Below are 27,963 nucleotides of genomic sequence, written 5' to 3' on the forward strand. Positions count from 1 at the left end.
TCCTGACCTTCCGGCATGTGGTACAGGGGGGTGTGGGCAAATCGAAGGACCTCCTTATGGGTCTGCTCCTGGGTTTGGCCAGCTGGCTATAACCAGGTCCAGGTAGCGGGCTGTGGAGGGGGGTCATAACTTGCTGACTGCCTGCACATTTTCCGCAGTCATGTTTGAGCTTGGGTATCATTGGAGAGGGAACACAGGATGTCCATCAATGTTCTTGATGCCTTTAAAGAGTGATCACCACAGGGGATACTGCTTTATTTCCTCCTCCAAGTCCATTTTTATTTAGCCCCTTCCTGCACTCCCTACCCCTCCCTCATGTCTGATGCTTCATATTGTCTTTAGTGCGTTTCACGTCTCAAATCCAACATCAGACTGAAGCTCTTTATCGCCAGAACTATACTTCTGCACCCTCTCTAATGCCTTCACAACCTTCCTAAAAGTGTGTATCCAGAACTGGATGGAGTATTCTGGTCGAACTGGTATTTTATGTAACTTCATAAACATCTTGCTCTTGAACTCGATGCCTGTACCCTTTATTTTGTATTGTGTCTCTCATGGTGTTACTCCTTCTCTGCTTTGAACTTCCTTTGTCACCTATCCAGCAATTAGTCTATTCCTGATAAAGTTCACCACTTAGTTTATAATGCTTACAAATTTTAAATCATCCACAAATCAATGTTCTCTGTTAGATCAACAAAAATTCAAGTAAGATTATTAAGATTCTCAAGGATTAGAGGACATCAGTTTAAGATTAGCTGAGAAAGAATCAAAGGGAACCTGAGGGACAATGTTTTTACACAGAGGGTGGTACGCATGTGGAATGAGCTGCCAACGGAAGTGGTTGAGGCGGGTACATTAACAACATTTAAAAGGCATTTGGACAAATACATGGATAGGAACGGTTTAGAAGGATATGGACCAAGTGCAAGGAAATGGGGTTGGTGTTGATGGACATTTTTGTTGGTATGGACCAGTTTGGGCCAAAGGGCCTGTCTCCGTGCTATAGGACTCTATGACTCTCTGACTTTCCTTTGCAAAATCCATGCTGGCTTTCCACAATAAATCCACTTTTGCTGATGTGACTATTAGCTTTGTCTCGAATTACTAATTTTCTTGAAGTTGCCCAATTAACAATGTTAACTGCTGAAAATGTGTTGCTGGAAAAGCGCAGCAGGTCAGGCAGCATCCAAGGAACAGGAGAATCGACGTTTCGGGCATAAGCCCTTCTTCAGGGCGATTCTCCTGTTCCTTGGATGCTTCCTGACCTGCTGCGCTTTTCCAGCAACACATTTTCAGCTCTGATCTCCAGCATCTGCAGTCCTCACTTTCTCCTCCAATTAACAATGTTAAGCTGACTGGTACATAATTGCTTGGCCTAACCTTATATACTGTTTTCTGATCAAAGGTTTCAAAGTTTACATTTCTCCAATCCTCTCAACTTGGAGTGGAAAATTAATGCCAGTGTCTCTGCAATTTTCTTCCTTTTTGTTTTACAAGACCTGTGAATGCATCACATCCAGCCCTGTACATTATCAACTTTAAGTACAGACAACCATCCAGTTTAAACCCTTCCAGTGACAGCATTTCCTTCTCTTTTACCATGGCCTTCTTGATAAAGACAGATGCAAAGTATTTAATTAATACTTCAGTCATGGCTTCAGGTTTCAGGTGTAAATCTCCTTTTTGGTCCCTATTCAGTCCCACTCCTCCTTTAACTATTCTTGTATTATTTAAATGCCTATGGAAGACTTTATAATTATCTTTTATGTTCAATGCCATATGTTCACTTCTCTTTTCATATTCACTGGTAGAATATTACAAAAGGGTATAGGGACCGGCAGACACTATGATATCCTATAAGTCCATTGAACACTGAATTGATAAAGTCCCACCTTCTCAATACCTCTATTAGAGAGAAGTCCTCGGAGAATATGGTGACTTTACCTCTAAGGATCACCACACTTTAGGTAAGGGGAGAGGTTAAGAAGGAGAATCCTTCATGGTAATCTCAGTCAGTGTAGGAATTGAACCCATACTGTTGATGTTACCCTACATTGCGAAGCAGCCATTCAGTCAAAAGAGCTAACCAAACCCCCAGCATCAGTTTACACTTGCATAGCTAGTAATGCTGTTAAAACAGGTTTGGTTCGCTAATGCCTCTTAGAGAAGGAAATCTGCTATCCTTACCTGGTCTGGTCTACGTGTGACTCCAGACCCACTGTGTGGTTGATTCCTAGCAATTTAGGATGGGCAATAAAGGTTGGCCTAGACAGCGATGCCCACATCGCATGGACAAACTTTTAATAATGACCTTGTCTAAACGCTGCAATGAAAGCTTTTGGGTGATTGATGATTGTGTTGAAATCAACGCTTCAATATCACCCATTATGGTTGGGTCTACAGGTGAAGCAAATGAGTTGCCTAAGCTATAAGCCAAGTTCTATGCAAAGCTCGTGCCAGATTGGTACTGAACCTGTTCATGCTCCTGGACATTAACTACTGTTTTCTGGCAGGCTTCCCAATGTACAGCTTCTCATTGTACAGGCACATGAGCCCTCCCATGAATGCTTCCTATTCACCATCTCATGTGACTCCTCTGCAGTGGGCCATCTGGCAAGGTGACACTTGGACTATCCCTGTCCTCTGCCTTGTTATACCCCTCATGCCCTAAGTCCCACCACACAGAAATCCCCAGCTTAATCTATCCCCTAAGATTAGTGTCAGTGTCATTTGGTGGCTGTGAATGTGAAATCACGTGATTGTGGTGTCTACATCATCACTGGCTTCCATGTGTTCCCCCAATGCCTGGCCAGAATGAATCGTTCAGATAGCAGACACAATGGCAGCGTTCAAGAAGCACCTGGGAATAGAGGGATAGGGATCCTGTAAGTGACAACAGTTTTAATTTGGAAGGGCAAAATATATTGGTACAGGCTTGGAGGGCTAAAGGGCCTGTTCCTGTGCTGTTTTGTTATTTGTTTTTGCTCTTTGTTCTTGATCTGAAAGTGCAAAGACACAAGGGTGATAATTATATATTAAATGGGTGTTTGTGTATTTAGGTCACAGGTCATCATTGGTGGATTTCGTCGTTCTCATATACAAGTGCAGGTTGTAAGAGGGGTTGGAGGAGAAGGGGAAGGTTTGATAGTTGAATGACCACAAAACACACATGTCCCTTTAAATAAGTGAATAAAGACTAGACTCCAGCATTCTGCCTTTCCAAGTTCTAAAAATTGGCAAAGTTGTGGTGTGGGAAGAAGTGTATACATTCCTGCTTATACCATCTTCATCTTGCGAATCAGAAGGGGCTGGGCTGGGAGGATAATTAGGTTTGGAGTTTCCATCATTTTCAATGGTTTCAGTCCTGCCTGTGCCCAAGGCCTCAGCAATGACTTCCCCAATATTATCCAGCAGCTTGTCCTCCATCCTGACATTAGCTTAAAAATGTGTTGCTGGAAAAGCGCAGCAAGTCAGGCAGCATCCAAGGAGCAGGAGAATCGACGTTTTGGGTATAAGCCCTTCTTCAGGAATGAGGAGGGTGTGCCAACCAGGCTAAGATAAAAGGTAGGGAGGAGGGATTTGGGGGAGGGGCGTTGGGAATACGATAGGTGGAAGGAGGTTAAGATGAGGTGACAGGCCAGAGAGGGGGTGGGGGCAAAGAGGTCAGGAAGAAGATTGCAAGTCAAGAAGGCAGTGCTGAATCTGAGGATTGGGACTGAGAAAAGGTGAATTGCTCCAGCTTTCTCATTTCCCCTCCCCCCATCTTTTCTCAGTCCTAACCCTCAGACTCAGCACCGCCTTCTTGACTTGCAATCTTCTTCCCGACCTCTCCGCCCCCTCCCCCTCTTCGGCCTGTCACCTCACCTTAACCTCCTTCCACCTATCGTATTCCCAACGCCCCTCCCCCAAGTCCCTCCTCCCTACCTTTTATCTTAGCCTGCTTGGCACACCCTCCTCATTCCTGAAGAAGGGCTTATGCCCGAAACGTCGATTCTCCTGTTCCTTTGATGCTGCCTGACCTGCTGCGCTTTTCCAGCAACACATTTTTAATTTCTGATCTCCAGCATCTGCAGTCCTCACTTTCTCCATCCTGACATGCCTGCCCCACTTTGGCTAGCTCCTTGTATGTTATCTTGTCCTGCAATCCACTGGAGTACAAGGATTATAAGGAATACAAATCAGAAAGCAAAATAAACCAATTAAGTGTACTGTGCAAATACTGTGCAAAGATTACCCTGACAATTATTGCAATTGACACAGTAACTAAGAGGCAGAAAGGCAAAAGAAATCGCAGAGATGCCAAGGATCAGGCAAGAGAAGACATCAGAATAAATGCAAATTACTGCGGATGCTGGATTCTGAAACCAAAAGAGAAAATGCTGGAAAATCTCAGCAGGTCTGGCAGCATCTGTAAGGAGAGAAAAGAGCTGACGTTTCGAGTCTAACTGACCCTTTGTCAAAGCTTTGTCAAAGACATCAGAATTGTCAATCTTCTAAGTTAAACATCACACAACACCAGGTTATAGTCCAACAAGTTTATTTGGAAGCACTATCTTCTGGAGCACTGCTCCTTCATCAGGTAACTGTGGAGCAGGATCATAAGACAGAATTTAGAGCAAAAGATCAAAGTGTCATGCATGCAACCGATATAATATATTGAACAAACCTAGAGCGCTGTTAAGTCTTTCATCTTTTAGAATGGGTAGCAGGTTTCGGTTCATTAATACATAAATCCCAGGACTTCTTTCAAGTCACATTTTCAAGATAACTTAAAGTTTCATTAAAAAAGGTGACATCTCAGCTCAGACAATGCATTAAAGGTTTGGGGTTAGAGTCTGTCTGTATTCCAATCTTGAGTCAGACTAGTTCCATTTCCAAAACAGGAATTTATAAAAATGTTACATGGATTGACTGCCTGTGGATTGTGTGCTTTTTGAGCAAAATAGAATGTATCTGCAAATACAATTCTACAAATGCAAATTCACCTTATAGATTTATATGTGTGTGTGGGTGCATGTGAGGGAGGGGGAGAGAGAGAGTGTGTGTGTGCGCACCTTTCAGGGGTGTATGTGTGTGTGTCTGAGAGAGAGCGTCTTTATGAAAGAGGGTCTGCATGAGTGTGTGAGTATGTAAGTGTGTGTGTGTGTGTAGTGTAGTGGGGTCATCTGTAGTGTGACATGAACTACTCAACTCCTGGTTGAGGCCGTTCTCATGGATACCAAACTTGGCTATCAGCCTCTGCTTGGTCACTTTGCATCCTGAAGAAGGGCCTATGCCCGAAACGTTGATTCTCCTGTTCCCTGGATGCTGCCTGACCTGCTGCGCTTTTCCAGCAACACATTTCCAGCTCTGATCTCCAGCATCTGCAGACCTCACTTTCTCCACTTTGCATTGTTGCCTGTCCTGAAATCCGTGGTGGAGGATGGTCACCCGAAAATCCGAGGCTGATTGTCCCTGACTGCTGAAGTGCTCCCCGACTGGGAGGGAACATCCCTGTCTGGCAATTGTTGCGCAGTGTCCATTCATCCGTTGTCGTAGCATGGTCTCGCCAATATACTTTGCCTACAGCATATGAGTTAGACAATGTTGGGCAATTCCACAATCTTCTTAGTGGCAAGGTATGAAATGAAATAGCCTCCTGGACATAGAAATTTGACAGATGCAGTAGCAACAATGTAGTAGCAAACGACTGCTATTTAATGAAAGACATGCTGCAAATCAGTGAAAATATCCCGCAAAAACAATCCACGGAAATAGTTTTCATGGAGAAAGGCATGCTTTCTAAAACTTAATGTGCTTAGAATCTCCTGTAGTTCTTAATACTGTTAAAACCTAGCAACAACATAGTTCCATAAATATTAAGATGTTAAATGTAAATAAAACTTAACAGTGTTAATAAATCTTATTATCTTTCAGATGCTTCTAATCAACATCCTGCATCAAATCCCTTAAAAGTGTCTGAGTTATCAAGTGAGATTAACTGATTTCAGAGTTTTTTGTCGAAACATGGGAAATATGCCTCGAATTGTAAAATGGCATTTGCTTAACTAATTAATGCAATGAATTACTAATATGACACAGCTTTCAAGTGACATGGGGATTGGTACAAGCAGTGGAATGCATGATTATCCACGCATGTGAAATTGATCATACTGGGTGCATCAGAAACAAGATCTATTATAGATAATAATTTTCTTTTCTCTTTTATTGAGTTTTTTGTCACTGCCAGTTGCTTTCAACTTGATCATGATTTAGTTCAATTATATTTATCTTTATACTTTAGTTTTCCATTTTTCCAGACACATTCCGTCACACACTGCATTAACTTCTCCTCATTCTTCAACATTCCTATTAGTCCTGAATTGGAGGAAAGATACACTGGCACTGGAGGCAATCTAAAGAAGGTTGTCTAGGCTGAATCTCACAACTATGTCACCTCTCACTCTTTTATATTCCACAAATACAAGCCCAATCTAGTTGACCTATCTTTATAAGACAGTCCGTCGATACCTTCAAAACACATTAAGGTCACTCAGTTAAGACTTCTCCCTTACAAATTTATGTTGTCTCTGTTTGATTTGTTCATGCTTATTCAAATGCTCAGTGATGATAGATTCCTTCTGCACAAACTGCATCAAACAACAGAAACCATAGTTTCACGATTCTCCCTTTCTTCTTTGTTAAATAATGGTGTGGCTTTTCCAATTTGCCAATCCAAAGGCAAACTTGCTGAACTTTAGAAATTAGGAGGTTGCCCATCGAAGAAAAAATTGAGGAGAAGATTGTTTTCCTCATGGAAGCTTGTGAGCCTTTGGAACTCAAGCAAAATCTGTGAATATTTTTCAGATTGGGGTAGGTAGATCCTTATCCAGTAAGGGCATGAAGACTTATTGTGGGTTGGTAGGAATGTGGTGTAAGCAGATTAGTCAAGGTCTAATTGAACGATGGAGCAAGCTGAATGACTGAATGGCCTACTTCCACCATGAAGCATAATTTCCTCAATTTAGAATTTCAGCTCCCTAAGCCATTAATATTACGTTCGCCTTTTTGAATTTTTTATGTACCTAAACACTAGCTTTTACATATTTTTGACACCAATAATTTTTCTTCTTCATATCTCCCAGTATTTCACCATTTAAAGCGATTTGATCTGGCCATCTTGGATCCAAAATGGATTACCTCACACTTCCCAACATTGAATTCCATTTGCCAAAGAACTTACTCTCTTACTTTGCCACTTAATCTTTCAATATGTTCCTTGTAACTTCATGCTCCCATCTCAATAGCTGAGTGTTCCTAAGTGTCTTATGCAGAGTTTGATAGATAGCTCTTTCTTCTAATTCATAAATTATAAAATCATGGATTTAGTGATGCTAGTCAACAGAATCCCCAAGGGAATTCTTGGCAATGGATTCACAGTTATGATTTTGTCTAATGTTGAGTCATAGAGATCTACACCACAGAAAAAAGTCCTTTGACCTATTGAATCTGTGCTGGTCAAAATCAACCACCCAACTGTTCTATTCCCACTTTCCAGCATTTAGCCTAAAATGTTGCATGTCTTGGTATCACAGGTCCATATTGTACCTAAGATGGCACCGTAAGAGGCGACTTGTAAACCTTTCACGGTACTCATGTGAGTACGTGATAATAAAGCTAATTCTAATTATAAATACTTCTTAAATGTTATAAGGATTTCTGCCTTTACCACCCTTACAGCCAGTGAGTTCCATATTCCCACCGTCCTCTAGGTGAAAAGGTTTTTCCTCAGATCTCCTCTAAACCTTCTGCCCCTTACCTTAAATTTATGCCCCTATCAACGATCCCTCCAGTAAAAGGAAATGTTTCTTCCTGTCTACCCTAACTATGCCCCTTACAATTTTGTGCATCTCCATCATGTCTCCTGTCAATCTTCTCTGCTGTAAGGAAATCTTTCTTCATAACTGAAACTGTCCAGCCCAGGCAATATCCTGGTAAATCTCCTCTGCACCCTCTCCAGTGCTATCACATAACTTTTATAATGTACATTCTAAAATTGCATATAAGACTGTAACTGTGGCCTAACTAATGTTTTATGCAGTTCACGCATAACCTCCCTCCTCTTCGACTCAATGCCTCAGCTAATAAATACCATATGTCTTCTTAACAGCTTTATCCACCTGTGCTGATACTTTAAGCAACCAGTGGACATGTATACCAAGGTCCCGCTTATCCTCGATGCTTCCCAAGGCCCTACTGTTTCATCATATATTTTATTGCCTTGTTTGTCCTGCCCAAGAGCATCACCCTCACATTTATCTGGATTGAATTCCATTTGCCACTGATCAGCCCATCAGACTAACCCGTCTATACCCTCCTGTAATCTAAAGCTTTTCTCCTCACTTGGTCTTCTAGTCCTTCATTCCTATGAAGGGATCACCTGGAATTTCTCCAGAAACAGCAAAGGAAATATTACCTTTAAGTTCTTTTCAATTTGGATCTGCCCTAAGAATGGCCAACTTGACAGAAATCTTTGAACAGGTTGTAATCCTCTTATAGCATGCTGCATTGGGAAAATGTGAAAAGTTGCAATAAAAATTTTTAGTATGCTTGAATAGTTTACACTATTAAGATATGCACTGTTCAGCAGTCTTGAGACAAATTCAAATCTCTTTGTTATCACATTCCACAGAAAACTTGCTTTGAAACACCATCCAGACAAAAATCTTGATAATCCAGATGCGAGTGATAAATTCAAAGAGATCAACAATGCTCATTCAATACTGTCAGATATAACCAAACGAAACATTTATGATAAATACGGTTCACTGGGACTGTACATCGCTGAACAATTTGGTGAAGAGAATGTGAACACATACTTCATGTTGTCTAGCTGGTGGGCAAAGGTAAATTTGATTTCTGTTTTATTCATTTTCACGTGCAGTAACATTTTGTGGTGCTGTAAGTTGCAGTTTGAAAAAGTGAGAATCCAGAAAATTGAAAACTGAAATTTTCATAGTAAAAATGTAAGCAATGTGTTAGAAAGGTTCATTATTCTGCATATGTGTTATAAAAGTCTCTTGCCTATTCTGAATGTATCACTTGACTCAATCCTTTTTTTCATGTAAAACAATACAATTTTACATTAAAGATTTAAAAGACTCTAGGTGATTTTCTAATGCATGTATCACAGGATCTCTCCTAATCTCTTGCCACAATTCTAACAGGAGACCAATGGAACCTTTGGAGAAAGTGAGTTGGGGGGGGGGGGGGAGGTTCCATTATGAACTGGTACCTGGCGGTTAGTGAGCTAATTGATCAAGTGGCAGGGTTGGGTAACCTCAGCAGAGGCCTCAGCCATTTTCAAAGTCAGTCTCTTCCGCATTTGAATTGGAAAGAGCAAATCCAAACAAACACTGCAAGGTTGGCTCACAATCCGGGTTTGGGAGGTGCAGGAATTTCACCAGATCTCCCGTGAACCAGAGTCAGACATTATCTCACTTCCCAAACTCTAATCATGGAAGGTAGATGGGAAGATATTTTAGGGGCCAAGAAGATTATTCATGCTGCTCCTGACAAAATGCCTGCCTTAAACCAGTGTGATCTGTATGCCTGTTCGCATGACCAATTGGTAGTGGTGACCAATTTGTGAAGTGGGTGGAGCTTCAGGTTCGTTTAATATCTCAGTAAGTTGGGTAGTAACGACATATAATGAATGTAGGCCTTTTGCTACTGTGCAGCAGATTTGACTGTCCATTAAGCTCTTAAGAAATGAGTGACACATGCCATCGAATTTCTTGGATCTAATCTTTCTACTTGCATTAGCTCGTGCTCACTAAGGAGACCATATTATCCTTCCTACAAAAAAAAGTGTATGTTTTGAAAAGTGTACTTTTTGATTGTGAAACCATTGAAGAGTTATTTCATTCTGTCAAAAGTGATAGAAGAGCATTGTACTATTGTGTCATTGTCCAGTCTTCTTGGTAAAGGGACTACAACTTGACCAGTACAATGACAACCACTCACTGTTTTCACTATAAAACTGTCAACACTTTTTTAGTACAATGTCACTAACAAAATTGCAAAGAGAAATGGTCTTTGAATGTGGACCTCTGCAATCCATCTATTATACCATCTCAAACCTCTCTTTTCTCTTGATGTATCAGTTCTGTGCCCATCTCTCCAATTCAATTTCACTGTATATACCAGCAGCAGCACTAAGACTGCTTTGGCCAAAGTTGCAACCTACACCCTTTGTGAATGTGGTTTTGAGTCATTATCTTCCTTGATCTCACACAGCATATGATTTGTTTACTGGATGATTCTTCAATGACTGCCAACTCTCTCTGCTTTGTTGCACAGTTGTGCTAAACTGATCTTGTATGTTTCCACTTCTACTCATCCAAATCATTCAGCATATCATCTGCAATAGTTATTCTCACTTTTCTTCACCTCTGGGCACCATCTTTTAGGTCCCACATACTTCTTCATCTGTGTGCTACCCTTCTCTGCTATTATCCACAAGCATGTATTTGACTTTCATGTATATGCTGTTAACATTCTGCCCAATTTTCCACCACATCTTTCAACCAAACGGCTACCTCATTGCTTTCTATCTGATACCTATCTGAGCTCAAGTCATGGATGATTCATAATTTCCTTTGGTTATTCATCAGAAGAACTGGAGGCATCATTCTCTGTGCTCATTACAAAACCTTACTACAGTGTGCAAGATTGAGACTAATCTGAGGGATCTAAACAGTAACAGATAGTAGTTTTATAATTTTTATCATAACAGCTGACCTGGGAATTTTAATATTTGTAAATAGTGTAATAGTATATTAGCATTTTCTACATTTTTATGAGCTGATTGCATGCAAATCTTGTCCACTTTGTACAAAGATCAAACTTTTTGATTGTGACCATTGAAGAGTTATTTCATTCTGTCAAAAGTGATAGAAGAGCATTGTACTATTGTGTCATTGTCCAGTCTTCTTGGTAAAGGGACTACAACTTGACCAGTACAATGACAACCACTCACCGTTTTCACTATAAAACTGTCAACACTTTTTTAGTAAAAGACAGAAATTAATTCTCTCAAGGTTATTGATTGTCAGTAATGCAGTAAATTATTACATTATTTTAATTCTGTCTGAGTGCACAGTGACGTATATTTAGTAGCAGGCTGGCTTCCATTAAAAGGAACAGGAAATTTTGAGAAACTGAAGGAAAAGAGGGGTCCAATTTTTCATATTGACAACCCGCCCTCCACCCTGGGTCAATTTAAGCTACAGCCTTGAGCCTGAAAAACTTGCGTAAACAAAATATACTCTTTTAAAGAGACTTAAATAACCTGTGAAATAGTAAACTAGACATTTGCACAGGAAGAGCAATATGCAGGACAGATCATCACAAAGTCTGCTGTGGACCCTTCCAATTGCTAGAGTTCAACCAATGGAAAGTCCATAACTCTCAAAATCAACAGCCTAGAAGGACCATGCAAATTCTACCTTCACTTCTAGGTAATTGTTTTTGTCTGTTCTCTGTATTTTACTCAGGGCCTTTTTGTGTTCTGTGGGTTGATCACTGGCTGCTACTTCTGCTGCTGCCTCTGTTGCTGCTGTAACTGTTGCTTTGGTAAATGCAAGCCCAAGTCCCCAGAGGGTGAAGAATATGAGTACTATGTCTCACCAGAGGACCTGGAGGAACAAATCCGCACAGACATGGAGAATGGTAAGTGCTAAATTCAAGGTTGAGCTTTTCACAAAGAAAAGGCTTTTGGGTTGTTCCCACGTCCGTGGTTGGCGTGCAAATGCATATAATTTTGGCCCTGCTATTTGTCATCTTAGTGCCCGGGGAATGCAACTGGAGAAGTCATTGATTTCAGTTGCAAAATACAACACTCATCACATCCTGCCAGACAAAGTCCCATTTATGCATACTCTCTGTTTGCTGCGTGCCAGCCAATCTTCTATCTATGCTAATATGTTATCCTATACACCATGAGCTTTTATTTTCAAAATAACCTTTGATACATAGAAACACAGAAGATAGGAGCAGGAGGAGGCCATTTGGCCCTTCGAGCCTACTCTGCTATTCATCATGGTCATGGCTGATCATCCAACTCAATAGCCAAATCCTGCTTTCTCCCCATAACCTATGGGGCACATGTCCCAAGTGCTATATCTAGCCATTCCTTGAATACATTCAATGCTTTGGCATCAATTACTTCCTATGGTAATGAATTCCACAGGCTCACCCCTCTTTGGGTGAAGCAATGTCTCCTTATCTCCATCCTAAATGGTCTACCCCGAATCCTCAGACAGTGACCCCGGTTCTGGACACACCCACCATCGGGAACATCGTCCCTGCATCTACCCTGTCTAGTCCTGTTAGGATTTTATAAGTCTCTATGAGATCCTCCCTCATTTTTCTGAACTCCAGTTAAAACAATCCTAACCTAGTCAATCTCTTCTCATATGTCAGTCCTGCCATCTGGCACCTCATCAAATGTCTTCTGAAAATCCGAGTTTTCTGTATCTACGGCTGACCTTTATCCACCTTGCATGGAAAGAACTCCAGTAAATTGTTTAAATATGATTGTCCTTTGATAAAACCATTCCAACTCTTCCAATTATCTCAAGTTTTTTTAAGTCTGCAGCTATAATCTCTTTAATGATAATTCTACATCTTTCTCCACAATAGATGTCCAATTAACTGGCCAGCCTGTAGTTTCCACTTTTCTGCCTCCCTTCTTGAATAAAGAGGTTGAATTTGCTACGTTCCTATCCAATGGAATCTAAGGAATTTTGGAAAATTAATACCAATACATCTAGTACCTCGTGAGCAACCTCTTTTAACACTTTAGAATGAAATCTGTCTGGGCTCAGAGACTTGGTACTCCACAGTACCATCATCAATTTGCTTTGTACCTGTTTCTTTGTGGTTGTAGTTTTGTTAAGTACCACTAGCCTTTACACTTCCCAATTTACTGCTATTACTGGAATGTTTTTTGCATCCTTAGTAGTAAAGACATAAGCAAAATATTTTATTTTATCCACCATTTCCTTACTATCTACTACCAATTCCTCATTCTCATTCTCCAGAGGACCAATACTTGCTTTACTTATTCTTTTCCTTTGTAAATACCTGTAGGAACTCTTGCTATCCATTTTTACATTGCTAGCTAGCTTCTTGTCACATTCTAAATTTTTCCACCTGATGAGTCATTCTCAGCTGTTCTTTACATTCTGACCAGTCATCTGACCTGCCACACATCTTTGTGCAGTTATATGGTTTTTCCCTAAAGTATGGTACTTTCCCTAACTTTTTTTTTAATTAACCAAGGATGGTAGGTCCTCCCTGTAGAATCTTTCTTTACTGCAAGCATCAACTTATTCTGAGTATTCTGAAATATCCCCTTTAATGTCTGCCATTGCTTCTCTATTGATCTATCTCTGAGCATAATATATCTGTTCATTTAAGCTAGTTCAGCTTTCATGCCTACACAGTTGTCTTTAGTTAGGTTTAAAGTGTTAGGGCTTAGAACCAAACCTCTCGCTTTCAAAGTGGAAGTCAAATTCAATGATATTGTGGCCACTTCATCAATTAATCCTGTCACATTGCACAATACCAAGTCGAACATAACCTGCCTTCTTGCCAAGTTTGCGAACAATATAGCCTAGAAATGTGGAGAGAATGGAATGAATTTTGTGTCTAAAAGAATGGGCCCAAGCCCATTTTGATCCCAATTTTGACCCCAAGCCTCATCATCGTTGAGCTTGTGTACAATGAATCTCAAGCTGCTTGCCAAGAAGTAGCCTTGCAAAGTTGGCAATAGCCTTTGAGTGAGTTTTTAAAGAGGAGAGATCATAAAGGGTAAGAAGGTGAATAACAGTGACCACAATTTTAAAGTTAAAAAATCACACAACACCAGGTTATAGTCCAACAGGTTTAATTGGAAGCAATTCCAATTAAACCTGTTGGACTATAACCTAGTGTTGTGTGATTTTTAACTTTGTACACCCCAGTCCAACACCAGCATCTCCAAAGCACAATTTTAAAGGATGGGTGATAGTATTGTGGGTCTTTAGCATTGGGAAAGGCAGTGACAGGAATGGGGAATGCACAAAGCAATCAGATTTAGGGGGGAGCGATGGATAGGTGATGTAGTGATTAGTGGTGGCCTTTTTTGGCAATGATGTAGAAATTGTGTTAAAGGCTATACAAAGGTTGAATGAGTTACCTTCATTTTGAAGCAGACAGGAAAACCCATCCAGGATCCATAGCAGAAACACGACTTACTTGAATATGGAAAAACCTGATGCTGTTTCAAATGAGATAACTATTGATTTTTTTTTGTCTAGTTATGATGTCAGATGTCCAACATCTATCTCCCTCTGATCTCTTTCTCTCTCTCTCTACCTTTATGCTGTTAGATTGTTTGTCCAACACCAAGGCATGGATAATCTGTAATTTCTACCAGGTGAACATCAGAAGATGAGGGGTTATAAACTGGATAAGACACTGAAACCCACGGCACTAACAAGCCATCCCTTTATTCATGAGGTGTTACCTTCAGGTCCCACCATAAAACCTGTACCTGAGCTACCAGTTACATCAAACTCCAGTATCATAGTCTGGTTCAGCCTGAAACAGTTCATATTTTCTGTATCGTATTCATTTCTGAGCAGAGTTTCGGGGCCCATATCTGCTCCACCAAACAGACTGTCTCTTTTTTTTTTTGCCTCTGTGCTCATCTCCACCTTACCACAGACAATCGACTGATAGAGGCTTTACTTATGTTTTGTCACCTCTGGGCTCAACTATTCCACCCTGTCATTTAGCCTTTGTAAACAGCAAACCAGGGAGTCTGTATGCTATCCTGCACTAAGTCCCCTTCATCCTTGTCCTTGTTGACTTACATTGACTCCAAATCCATCGATCTGAAATATCATTCTCACATTTAAATGATCATCCTCATATTTAAATGTCTTTAATGGTGTACTTTCCCGGATCTCTGAAACTACATTCCCATCTTCAAAAGACTGCCTTCCTCTCACTCCGGCTTATTCTGTATTCACCCTCACTTTACTGAGACATTGGTGGACATAAAAGGTCTCACATTCTCTAAACTAGCCCCCGTCCCGACATCCTTCTTCACCTTTAAAACTATCTTTTTGACCAAGTTTTTAGTTGGTCCTCCTATTGTCTATTTTGTCTCGGTGCCAATTCTTGTTAGATTTTGCTTCTGTGAAATGCCATGAGAAGTTTTTGACAATAAAGGTGCTAACTTCAGGTTGTTGTTAAAGATAATGGAATGCTGCAGTGAATATGATGAGCTAGATTTTGAAGTCTCACCCATCAATCAGAGAACACCCCCATTGGTTATAAGGGAGACTAGCAGATGCCATTAACGTTGCCACTTTTCAGCCTCATTGTAGTTGAGATTGTTGGCAGCGGAAGTCCTGCCCACTGAGTTGCTAGCCAGTCAGAGGTCAGCAATTGCTTGTTGCCACTAGTGAGAATAGTGGCTGCGGGTACCACTAACCCACCAGAGACCAGGGACGATGAGGGAGTCCAAACCACAGGTTGGTGAGTGCAAAACGAGGCTCACTGGGAAAGGGGCTCAAAGGCGAGTACATGGGTGGCTTTCAGCACAACCCAGTCATGACTGTCTGATAATAATGGAGTTTTCACCATCCCCCCAGACCTCCCCCTCACCGAGGACGAACGATCAGTCCTCCACTCCCTCTGCTCCAATCCCGACCTCACCATCAAACCAGCAGATAAAGGGGGTGCAGTGGTAGTTTGGCACACTGACCTCTACACTGCTGAAGCCAGACGCCAATTCAAAGACACCTCCTCCTACTGCCCCCTCGACCATGACCCCACCCCACATCACCAAACCATCATCTCCCAGACCATACAGAACCTCATCACCTCAGGAGATCTCCCACCCACAGCTTCCAACCTCATAGTCCGGGAACCCCGCACCGCCCAATTCTACCTCCTTCCCAAGATCCACAAGCCTGACCACCCTGGCCGACCCATAGTCTCAACATGCTCCTGCCCCACCAAACTCATCTCCACCTACCTCGACACTGTCCTATTCCCCCCTAGTCCAGGAACTCCCCACATACATTCGAGACACCACCTACGTCCTCCACCTCTTCCGAGACTTCTGTTTCCCCGGCCCCCAATGCCTCATCTTCACCATGGATATCCAATCCCTCTACACCTCCATCTGCCATGACCAGTGCCTCCAAGCCCTCCGTTTCTTCCTCTCCCGACGTCCCCAACAGTACCCTTCCACTGACACTCTTGTTCGTTTGGATGAACTGGCCCTCACCCTTAACAATTTATCCTTCGAATCCTCCCACTTCCTCCAGATGAAAGGGGTAGCCATGGGCACCCGTATGGGCCCCAGCTATGCCTGTCTCTGTTGGCTACGTAGAACAGTCCATCTTCCATAGTTACACCGGCACCAGTCCCCACCTCTTCCTCCGCGACATTGATGACTGCATCGGCGCCACCTCGTGCTCCCGCGAGGAGGTTGAGCAGTTCATCAACTTCACCAACACATTCCACCCCGACCTTAAGTTCACCTGGACCATCTCTGACACCTCCCTCCCCTTCCTGGACCTCTCCATCTCCATCAATGACAACCGACTTGACACTGACATTTTTTACAAGCCCATCAACTCCCACAACTACCTGGATTACACCTCTTACCACCCTATCTCCTGCAAAAATGCTATCCTGTATTCCCAATACCTCCGCTTCCGGTGTATCTGCTCCCAGGAGGACCCATTCCATCACAGAACACACCAGATGGCCTCCTTTAAAGACCACAATTTCCCTTCCCACGTGGTTGAATATGCCCTCCAACGCATCTCATCCACGTCCCGCACCTCCACCCTCAAGCCCCACCCCTCCAACCGCAACAAGGACAGAACCCCCCCCAGCCCCCCGGTCCTCACCTTCCACCCTACCAACCTCCGCATAAACTGCATCATCCGCCGACATTTCCGCCACCTCAAAATGGACCCACCACCAGGGATATATTTCCCTCCCCATTCCTTTCCGCTTTATGCAAAAACCGTTCCCTCCTTGACTACCTGCTCAGGTCCACGCCCAACAACCCACCCTCCCATCCTGGCACCCTCCCCTGCCACCTCAGGAATTGCAAAACCTGAGCCCACACCTCCTCCCTCACCTCCATCCAAGGCCCCAAAGGAGCCTTCCACATCCATCAAAGTTTCACCTGCACATCTATCAATATCATTTATTGTATCCGTTGCTCCCAATGCGATCTTCTTTACACTGGGGAGACTGGACGCCTCCTAGCAGAGCGCTTTAGGGAACATCTCCGGGACACCCGCACCAATCAATCCCACTGCCCATGGCCCAACATTTCAACTCCCCCTCCCACTCTGCCAAGGACATGCAGGCCCTGGGCCTCCTTCACCGCCACTCCCTCATCACCTGATGCCTGGAGGAAGAACGCCTCATCTTCCGCCTTGGAACACTTCAACCCCAGGGCATCAATGTGGACTTCACCAGTTTCCTCATTTCCCCTCCCCCACCTTACCCCAGTTCCAACCTTCCAGCTCAGCACTGTCCCCATGACCTGTCCTACCTGCCAATCACCCTTCCCACCTATCCGCTCCACCCTCCTCTCTGACCTATCACCTTCATCCCCACCCCCATCCACCTATTGTACTTCTCCCTAGCCCCACCCCCCTCCCAGTTATCTCTCCACCCTGGAGGCTCCCTGCCTTCATTCCTGATGAAGGGCTTTTGCCCGAAACATCGATTTTCCTGCTCTGCAGATGCTGCCTGACCTGCTGTGCTTTTCCAGCACCATTCTAATCTAGACTCTGATCTCCAGCATCTGGCTGTCCTCACTTTTGCCTAGTTGATAATAATGGAGCCCCAGCCCATCCCTGGACTCACCAAATTGTAATGGGATCAGGGATAATGGGTGCCAGTGTGCTGATTTAGTGAGGCCCATTGACATACCAGCTGGGAGACCTCTGACAGTCCCATACCCGGGGGGACGGGGGGGGTTCTCCCTTTACTGGCAGACTAAAGGAGGGCCTCTCTCATGACAAGTGGCTCCAGTCATCGTGGTTCTTGTTGCAATGAGTAGCATTGTATGTGAGAATTCAAAACATTTGGAACCTTTTCACTAGTGAGAGCCTCATGATAAACCTACTCTCCTGTTTCCAATCAGTCATACCTATGAAGCAATTACATTTGATTCAGATTCCATTTATAATCGCTTTCTTTGAATTCTCTTTCTGTTCTGAAATCCAAGTCACACCCTGAACTGTAAATGAAAAGGTCTGACTTCATGGCATGTATAAAAGACTGGTCGGATTTTTGAAATTTTTGAAAAAAACTCCTAGCAGTAATCAACCAACATAAATTAAACACACTGGGAAGAGTTAGTTCACTGAAACACACTCAACCCCACTAACTGAAAGGGAACAAAGTTCTCACAGTGGTTTGGATAGAAAAGTACATCACCCAGTATCGACTCCTGCGATAAATGTACTGTCACAATGTCTATGAACCCAAGACATCTGTACAGTTCGGGATGTGCTGCTGCTTTGCTGAAAGATTTGAAATATCTTCGGCAGCTTGCCACAGTGCCTTTCTATTTTTAAATGTTGGAAGGTTAACTATCGCAGCACTGACATCTTAAAATCATCCTGGATTTCAAAGGCATTCAGAGGTCAGTGGGCAGAGCTCCATCTACAAGCTTGAGTAAGCATGCACAGATATCCATTGACTGAATAGGATGAGAAACTGTGGTGTGACTATACCCGTATAAACTCGTGCTGCTTCTATGGATGTCTGATTTTGCTATCTAAAATGCATAAATTTTATGATGAATGTGGCTAATGAGAGTATCTTTTGATCACTCTTTCAGAATGACATTTGTGCCAATTGCTTACCATTTTTGAGAGTAATTTTTTTTCTACACCCCCAACCCCCAGTACTATTTCACACTGAGTCTGGGAAAATGTCTTCACTGAATTCCAATTTCACAGCAGCTGGCAATTCCCTGCCCCCAGTATTTGTTCAGCACACGTGAACCTAGACAGTGTATATCAGCAAACCCTTCTAATATGAGGACATCCCTGGAAAACTTAATCCTGTCCTGATCAAACATACATTCAGAGTTTCCAACAGGGATAATGAAATGGGGGTTTCTTCCAAGAACAGACTAAACTTTGAACTTGGGAATTTGGTGGCTGGAATTTAATCAAATGGTGAATACACTTGACAAATCACATAAAGAAGCAAAGTAATGTATTTTTAAAGAGGCACCATCTAAAGATAGCAACCATGGAGTGCAGCTTATCATATTCCTTCCACTGGAGACCTATATCATCATGTTTAGCTGATCACATTTCAGTATTCCGAAAATCCATTTGAATTTAAATTCTGTTTTCCTAATACACTTATTGTTGAAACACTTTAACAACTGCACATTTGTTGATGCTGATCCAGCATAGTCCTACTAGTAATTTTCATATATTTCAAATTATGTGAGCATTTCCAAAATAGGAAATAATATTCCATTCTATAATATGCATTTCACTCAGCAGCTGATACTAGAGAATGTTTCTCCAGCTGCCTCCCTCTGCCAAAATAAATTCTATCAATGGTTCAGCAGTGGATGACCACTTGAAAACTTGGAGAACTGTTTGCACTGTGTATTGTTTATTTGCACAGTGAAAGCATAATGTTTTTCTGACAAATTAAATGCACATTTATCACATACATAATTATTGCTAGTTTCTGGTTTCCAGGAGGTGAACTGAATTAATTATAGATCAAATAATGCCCATTTTTGGGGAACAAAAGGACATACATGCCATCAAACAGAGCAACAGTAACCAACTTGCTAATTGATCAGAAGGACTGAAATTTTCAGAAATATATGTTCAGTGCATAGTTCATTAAAAATGGTGCCAAATGCTCTTCTGTAAAGTTTTGGTTTGTGTTTTCATTGAGTTGGGTTAAATCAGGATGGTTTTAAAAATAAAAAAAAAATAACTGTGGATGCTGGAAATCAGAAACAATATCAGAAATTGCTGGAAAAGTTCAGCAGGTTTGGCTGTATCTGTGGAGAGAAAAGTCAAGATTAGAGTGTTGCTGGAAAAGCACAGCAGGTCAGGCAGCATCCAAGGAGCAGGAAAATCTACGTTTCAGGCAAAAGCCCTTCATCAGGAATCCCGCACCGTCCACACATCAATTAATTCAATATGCGCCGTGACGTAAATTCCTTCTCTTTGGATGCTGCCTGAACTGCTGTGCTTTTCCAGCACCACTCTAATCTTGACTCTAATCTCCAGCATCTGCAGTACCCACTTCTGACCTCTGTAGAGAGAAATGAGAGTTAGCATTTTGGATCCAGGGACCCTTCCTCAGAATAGCCTTCAGAAATGCTGGGCAGGTCCTAATTCTCACCACTATTCCACTTCCCTGGAATTTTCTTTCTGGGATGAGATAAAGGTGTGGTATTGAGCATGTACATAGCCCTCCTGCTGTTGCATACTCCATTGTGAGTGTGGGCATTGTAGAACCCCAGCATGTTTGATGGAGTTGGGCCTGTTTTGTTTATAGATGTGGTAAATGCAAACTCAAAGGAGTCATTAAGCATGAGGAAACCCTACTTCTGAATTGGGAATAATGAAAAGAAACTGCCATTCACTATTTTCTCAAATTATATTGTTGCTCTTACCTTCCCAAAAAGCTGTCAATTCTGCACACCCCCACCCCACCCCAACCCAGGCACTGCCCAGGATGAAAATATGGCAGGCAAGGACCTTTTCGATGGAAATGTGTCGGCAAAATTGGGAACTCACCCACTTGCTCTTCTCCCACCTCCTTCGCCTTACAGTCATGGAATCATACAGTTTAGAGGAGGCCCTTCAGCCCATCAAGTCTGTGCCACCAAAAATATAATACTATCTACACTAGTCCCACATTCGCTCACTAGGCTCATGGCCTTGAATGTTATGATATTTCAAGTGCTAGTCCTCATACTTTTTAAAGGTTGTGAGGTTTACCACCTCCAATGCATTCCCTCTGGGTGAAAATATATTTTCCTCAAATCTCCTCTAAACCTCCTTTCCTTCACTTTAAAATTATGTCCCCATGCTATTGACCCTTCAAGAAAGGGGAACGGCTACTTTGTATTCCCCCTATCCATGGCCTTCATAATCTCATACATCTCAATCAGGAGTCCCCTCCACCTATACTGTTGTAAACAACCTGAGCTTATCCAGCCTCTTTTCGAACCAGATAATGTATTTTTGCTTCAGAACTTCAGGCCAAGACAAATCGAGACAGTATTTTAATGCATTGATTCAGACTTTGATTCAGACTTCCTGTTGCTTTGTTGTTGCAGATGGGGAGATTCCAGTTGTGCTGCAGCCTACAAATGCAAATGAGAAAACTCAGCTCATTGGCGATGGCCGACGTAGCTACAACACAGATGGGTAGAATTTAAGAGAACAAGTTGTGCTGAAATTCTCAGCAACTGTTACGATGTGGACATGCCATGGAACGTGGTTGTATTTTCTGTTTGGTAAATAACATTATCAGCTATGGTCTTGATATTACACAAACAACCACCATCACTAGTTACCACAGTGGTAAAAAGCAATTTGAAAACCCTATCTTCAAGCAAAGCCCAGTATTGTTGTAAAAGCTTTAAATTATATTCATTTTTTTTTCTCAGTTTACTTTATAACATCATCTGGAATCAAACACTTCATTATTTGAAAAACTGCTGATTCTCTTTAATATGTTTTCTCCGTCAAATATGTCATATTTTGTATACCATGTAACCAGATTTCACCTTGGATAAGCAGATGTATTTTATTCAATAAACTCCATCTAAGATACGAGGGTGGAGATGAAAATTAACTCTCATTTCCACTTTACTAGCAATTCATTGCCTCAACAATAAAAAAATTAGAAATAATATTTTACTACAAAATTTTGCAGTAATTCTGATACTTGCTCCTGAATTGTTTGTGGTTGGAATATTTTCATGGCACCTCTGAAAGTAATAGACTCACTGATCTCGTAACCACTGTGACAAAGTCTGGGTGACAGCAAGGAGTAAGGCAAGGACTTTTATCAGTTATAGCTTAGAAACTCTTTGTGGAGTACAAGTGAACTGTGCTAGAGATTTTAGCAAAGTGTCTTAGGTCAAAAAAATCATTAAAAGTACTTGAATAGATACTGTATGAGAATTAGACAATAGACAATAGGTGCAGGAGTAGGCCATTCTGCCCTTCGAGCCTGCACCACCATTCAATATGATCATGGCTGATCATCCTTAATCAGTATCCTGTTCCTGCCTTATCTCCATAACCCTTGATTCCACAATCCTTGAGAGCTCTATCCAACTCTTTCTTAAATGAATCCAGAGACTGGGCCTCCACTGCCCTCTGGGGCAGAGCATTCCACACAGCCACCACTCTCTGGGTGAAGAGGTTTCTCCTCATCTCTGTCCTAAATGGTCTACCCCGTATTTTTAAGCTGTGTCCTCTGGTTCGGCACTCACCCATCAGCGGAAACATGTTTCCTGCCTCCAGAGTGTCCAATCCTTTCATAATCTTGTATATCTCAATCAGATCCCCTCTCAGTCTTCTAAACTCAAGGGTATACAAACCCAGAAGCTCCAGTCTTTCAGTGTAAGGTAATCCCGCCATTCCAGGAATTGACCTTGTGAACCCTCCAATCCGCAGGAACTGATTCCGAATCTATCGAACTCTGGAAAATAATCACCAACGCATCCACGATTTCTCGAGCCACCTCCTTCAGTACCCTGGGATGTAGACCATCAGGCCCCGGGAACTTATCAACCTTCAGACCTAACAGTCTCTCCAACACCAATTCCTGGCAAATATAAATTCCCTTCAGTTCAGGTCCTTCAGCCACTGTTACCTCAGGGAGATTGCTTGTGTCTTCCCCAGTGAACACAGATCTGAAGTACCAATTCAATTCTTCTGCCATTTCTTTGTTCCCCGTAATATATTCCCCTGTTTCTGTCTTCAAGGGCCCAATTATAGTCTTAACCATTTTTTTTGCCTTTCACATACCTAAAAAAACTTTTACCATCCTCCTTTATATTATTGGCCAGTTTACCTTCGTACCTCATTTTTTCTCTGCGTATTTCCTTCTTAGTAATCCTCTGCTGTTCTTTAAAAGCTTCCCAGTCCTCCGTTTTCCCACTTATCTTTGCTATGTTATACTTTTTCTCTTTTAACTTTATATGTTTCTTAACTTCCCTCGTCAGCCATGGCCGCCCATGCCTCCTCCTAGGATCTTTCTTCCTTTTTGGAATGAACTGATCCTGCAACTTCTGCATTAGACATAGAAATATCCGCCATTGTTCCTCCATTGTCATCCTTGCTAAAGTATTGCACCATTGAACTTTAGCCAGCTCCTCCCTCATAGCTCCATAGTTCCCTTTATTCAACAGAAATATTGTCACTTCCGATTGTACCCTCTCCCTCTCAAATTGCAGAGTGAAGCTTATTGTATTATGGTCACTTCTTCCCAATGGCTTGTTCACTTCGAGGTCCCTGACCAATTCTGGTTCGTTGCACAATACCTGGTTGGCTCCAGCACCAGCTGTTCTAAGAATCCATCTCTGAGGCACTCCACAAAGTCTCTTTCTTGAGGTCCAATACCATCCTGATTCTCCCAGTCTTCCTGAAGGGCTCATGCCCGAAACGTCGATTCTCCTGCTCCTTGGATGCTGCCTGACCTGCTGCGCTTTTCCAGCAACACATTTTCAACTCTGATCTCCAGCATCTGCAGTCCTCACTTTCTCCTCTCCCAGTCTACCTGCATGTTGAAATCCCCCATAACAACTGTAGTAACATCTTTGCGACAGGCCAATTTCAGCTCCTGATTTAACTTGCATCCGACATCCAGACTACTGTTTGGGGACCTGTAGATAACTCCCAAGAGGGTCTTTTTACCCTTAGAATTTCTCAGCTCTATCCACACTGACTCTACATCCCTTGATTCTAAGTCCCCCTGCGTAAGGGACTGAATATCATCCCTTACCAACAAGGCCACCCCACCCCCTCTGCCCGTCAGTCTGTCCTTACGATAGCACGTATAGCCTTGAATATTCATTTCCCAGGCCCTGTCCACTTGAAGCCACGTCTCCGTTATCCCCACAATATCGTAACTGCCAATTTCTAAAAGAGCCTCAAGCTCATCCATCTTATTTCTAATGCTTCATGTATAGTACTTTTAATTTGTTACTGCCCTCACCCTTCCCATCAACTCCTTTTTCACTCAACCTTACAGCATGATCCCTTTCTGAGTTTTCTGCTTCATTGATACAGTTGTCTTTCTTGACTTCCCTTGTTCTAACTTTCCCTCCAATTTCCTTCTTAAACATCCAGTTTGTCCCCTCCCCCCCCGCTACTTCGTTTAAACGTAGCTGTGTTGCAGTAGCAAACCTGCCTGCCAGAATGCTGGTCCCTAACCTATTAAGGTGCAGACCGTCTCTCTTGTAGAATTTATGCTGACCACAAAACATACCCGAGTGATCCAAGAATTTAAATCCTTGCTTCCTACACCAGTTCCCCAGCCACGCGTTCAAGTCCATTATCTCCCTGTTTCTGGCCTCACCAGCCCGAGGTGGGAAGCAAACCAGAAATAACCACCTTGGACGTCCTGCTTTTCAGCCTTCTTCCTAGTTCTCCGAAGTCCCATTGTAGTATGTTCCTCCTCTTCTTCCCGACATCATTTGTGCCGACATGTACCACCACCTCTGGCTCTTCACCCTCGTCCTTGAGGATTTCCTGCACTCTGTCTGTGATGTCTTTAACACTGGCACCAGGAAGGCAACACACCATCCTTAAGTCCCGCCTGCTGCCACAAAAACCCCGGTCAGTTCCTCTCACTATGGAGTCCCCTATTACCACGGCTCTGTGCGATGTCCGACTCTTCCGCTCTGTCTCCATGCCAACGTTTGATTGACCGACCTGGCCGCCTTGTGGACTAGCAGTGTCATCTGTCTCTACTGTTTCCAAAAGATTCAACTTGTTCCTGACAGGTACTTCCCCCAGGGTCTCTTGCACCTGTCTCCTCTCTGCCTTCCTCATCGTCTGCTCTCTTCTGCTCTCTTCTGGTACGATTGGTGTAATAACCTCGCTGAAGGTCTTGTCCAGAAAGATCTCGTTCTCTCAGATGAGCCTAAGGTCCTCGAGTTCTTTCATCAGTGCTGCAATATGCTCTGTCAGTAGCTGAACATGCACACACTTTCCATACTTATACGAGCTAGACACACCAGAGTTGTTGACCTCCCACATCAAGCACATAGTGCACTGAACCAGCTTGGCAGTCATGTCTTCACCCTCTTCAACTGTGGCGTAATCACTTCACTCAACCCCCTTGTCAAAGACTCCTGAGCTAAAGCCTCACTCTTCAATCCACAGGAAATTCCTTGGACCCTCTTTTTGGGGCAAGTCTGTGAACTTTTAATTTAGGTTAGAGGAGGCCCTACTTTGTAGGACCTGGGGTCTAGAACACACCCACTCAAATAACAATCACTTACCTTCCCGACTGGCTTTGCACTCTGCCTTCACTTCCGCCCAGCTCCCGCCGCTAAATATTTAATATTTAACAATATTAAATTGTTTAATATTGAATAGAGAGTGTAATATATTTCCAATTTATCTGAATCATAACTTCAGATTAGTCATCTCCATTTTAGCTTTCTGATTACTGGGTGTGCTTTCATAACTTGAATAAGATATGTATTTCTCAAATAAACACCACCTCATTAACCAAATGTCTATTTTAGTAAGCAACAGAATTACAGAAATCTATAAAACTATAGCACTCTTGGAAGTAAAAATATAGTTTTGTTAGTTTATAGTGGTACTGCTTTCCACTTGCTAATGGACCAGATGTAGATATATAATAAAACTGTACTGAATTGTCATACAATCCTCAATTTCTTTCCTCACACCCACTGACATCAAAAGCACTGATAACTAGATTGCACTGTAGGATATTTTACAACCCACTTCGAGCACAAACTTGTAAAAAAATCCCTTTTGTACAAGTTTCCCAGCCTTTGAATTTTTTCAGTTTGTACCCTACATGAAAACTGTAATTCTAAATGTAATTCATCATTCATGATGTTGCTGGTACAGAAATTATGTCACAATGAAAGTTTACAATTTTAATGTGCCCCAATCAGCAGAAAATCTTGATGTCCATGAACACATATTAGACTTATACTGGGGGTAAGATTCCCCACTTCAAGCATTCAGATAATCTAGCTACTTTTGTCTCCTCACACGAAACAGAGTAACCATGTTTGTGTATATCTCACATGTATATAACATTTTGGATTCATGGACAATTTAATTACTTCCTACTTAAGAAAAGACAAACAAATATTATAAATTAGATCTTCAACCCTTGAGTGGTAAAGGTTACTAAATAGCAACATGACGTTTTTAGGAAATAAATTACAGGAAGTTTTTCTCAAGACAAATAAGCAATCTTAATGTATATTTCAGTTTAGAAGATGATCTGTTTAAAAATAAATGGTTTAGAAATGAGCAATTGATCTATTTAGTTTTCACTTGCAAGTTGTAGTTAATGCATTAAGATATAATAGCTGTCTGTGTGTTATGCTACTTAAATTTTGCACAAACATTTTATTTGGTAAAGACAAAAGCCTTGCATGGTTAACCATTTTCCTTTGTTAAGTCCTCTGTGACAATATTGTTTGCACGCTGCATTTAAATCAATTGTGAAGAAAGTGTAATTTTAAGGTTTGTTTGTTTTGATATCAGCCTGGTTCATATTTCAGATAGTTTCAGGTGTTCTTTGTTCTAAGTTACTACCTTTGGCAACTGTACTTGCGTGGAACAAATATATATGGCATTCAGGTTATCTAATTTCTTCTTACTTACCTAAATGTACTGAAGTGAAACTCTTGAATGTATATGCAAACTCACAGCCTGCACTATTCTTGACCATTTCCTTGGCATAATTTCAAGGTTCCAATAATCAGGAACTGTTGTATTTGGTACAGGTTAACATCACCTTCATTTTTGCAGGCCCCCTAAGATTCCCCTACTTGTTTGTAACCAGATACAAAGTGCCCTACCAATATCTGTCACTGTTAAGGGAATGTTAGCTGACTACTTGATTTCGTTATTGTTTGCCCATCACAGTAGGATACAATGTGTAGGTGGTGCGAATGAGAAATGCATGGGAATATAAGAAAACATTATTGTGAACTATAATGTTACCATTTTCTCCACCTCTTGCTGTGAAACCACAATATTAACAATGTTCTTTAAGAACAACCTAAACTCTGTTCATTACTCAGAATGATAAAAGGAAAATCAACAGTCCTTTTACCTTTTGTATTTTATGATTTCCTCATTTTTCTTTGTTATTTTTGACAATGTATATGAGCCCAAATATGCTTAAAGAAAAAATACAATAATTGATTGAGAAAACCTCTGAAAACTGTATCTTTGCACTGTAGCTAAACAAAATGAAAACAAGCAAAAGTGTTAGCAGAATGTCTGCAATCAGAAAAGCATTTAATATTTGTTTTGTGTATACACTTGTTGATGTAAAAGAAACAGTATGTTATTAAAAAAATGTACTGTTCTAAAAAAATGTACTGTTCTAAAAAAATGCTTGCAATTGATGAATGGTGGCTTGATGTCTGATTTTCCAACATCTATATCTCTGTTTTGGGGTTATAGAGTCATAGAGATGTACAGGACCGAAACCCTTCAGTCCAACTCATCCATGCCGACCAAATATCCTAAATAAATCTAGTCCTATTTGCCAGCATTTGACACATACCCTTCCTATACCCTTCCTATTCATATGCCCATCCAGATGCCTTTTAAATGTTGTAATTGTACCAGCCTCCACCACTTTGTT

The 27,963-nt window shown here is 41.8% G+C and overlaps 1 protein-coding gene and 1 long non-coding RNA gene across 8 annotated transcripts in view; one reads left to right on the forward strand and one right to left on the reverse strand.

The window, feature by feature from the left end:
- Nucleotides 1–21,908, forward strand: part of dnajc5b (DnaJ (Hsp40) homolog, subfamily C, member 5 beta) — a 39,336-nt gene extending 17,428 nt beyond the window's left edge. For all 5 annotated transcript variants that reach the window (XM_087985939.1, XM_087985938.1, XM_087985940.1 and 2 more), the window contains exons 3-5: nucleotides 8,672–8,885; nucleotides 11,538–11,712; nucleotides 21,410–21,908. In XM_087985939.1, coding sequence (XP_087842065.1) covers nucleotides 8,672–8,885; nucleotides 11,538–11,712; nucleotides 21,410–21,504 — 484 coding nt within the window. In that variant the 3' untranslated portion in view covers nucleotides 21,505–21,908. The remainder of the gene's footprint in view (nucleotides 1–8,671; nucleotides 8,886–11,537; nucleotides 11,713–21,409) is intronic.
- The window catches only part of LOC122549443 (uncharacterized), a 72,701-nt gene that overhangs the window by 39,636 nt on the left and 5,102 nt on the right, over nucleotides 1–27,963 (reverse strand). The gene's annotated exons all lie outside the window — the stretch shown is intronic.

The sequence above is a fragment of the Chiloscyllium plagiosum genome, unplaced genomic scaffold, assembly GCF_037043375.1.
Source record: "Chiloscyllium plagiosum isolate Xiang-an unplaced genomic scaffold, Cpla_swu_hap1 HiC_scaffold_4, whole genome shotgun sequence".
In the NCBI taxonomy this organism is placed as follows: domain Eukaryota; kingdom Metazoa; phylum Chordata; class Chondrichthyes; order Orectolobiformes; family Hemiscylliidae; genus Chiloscyllium; species Chiloscyllium plagiosum.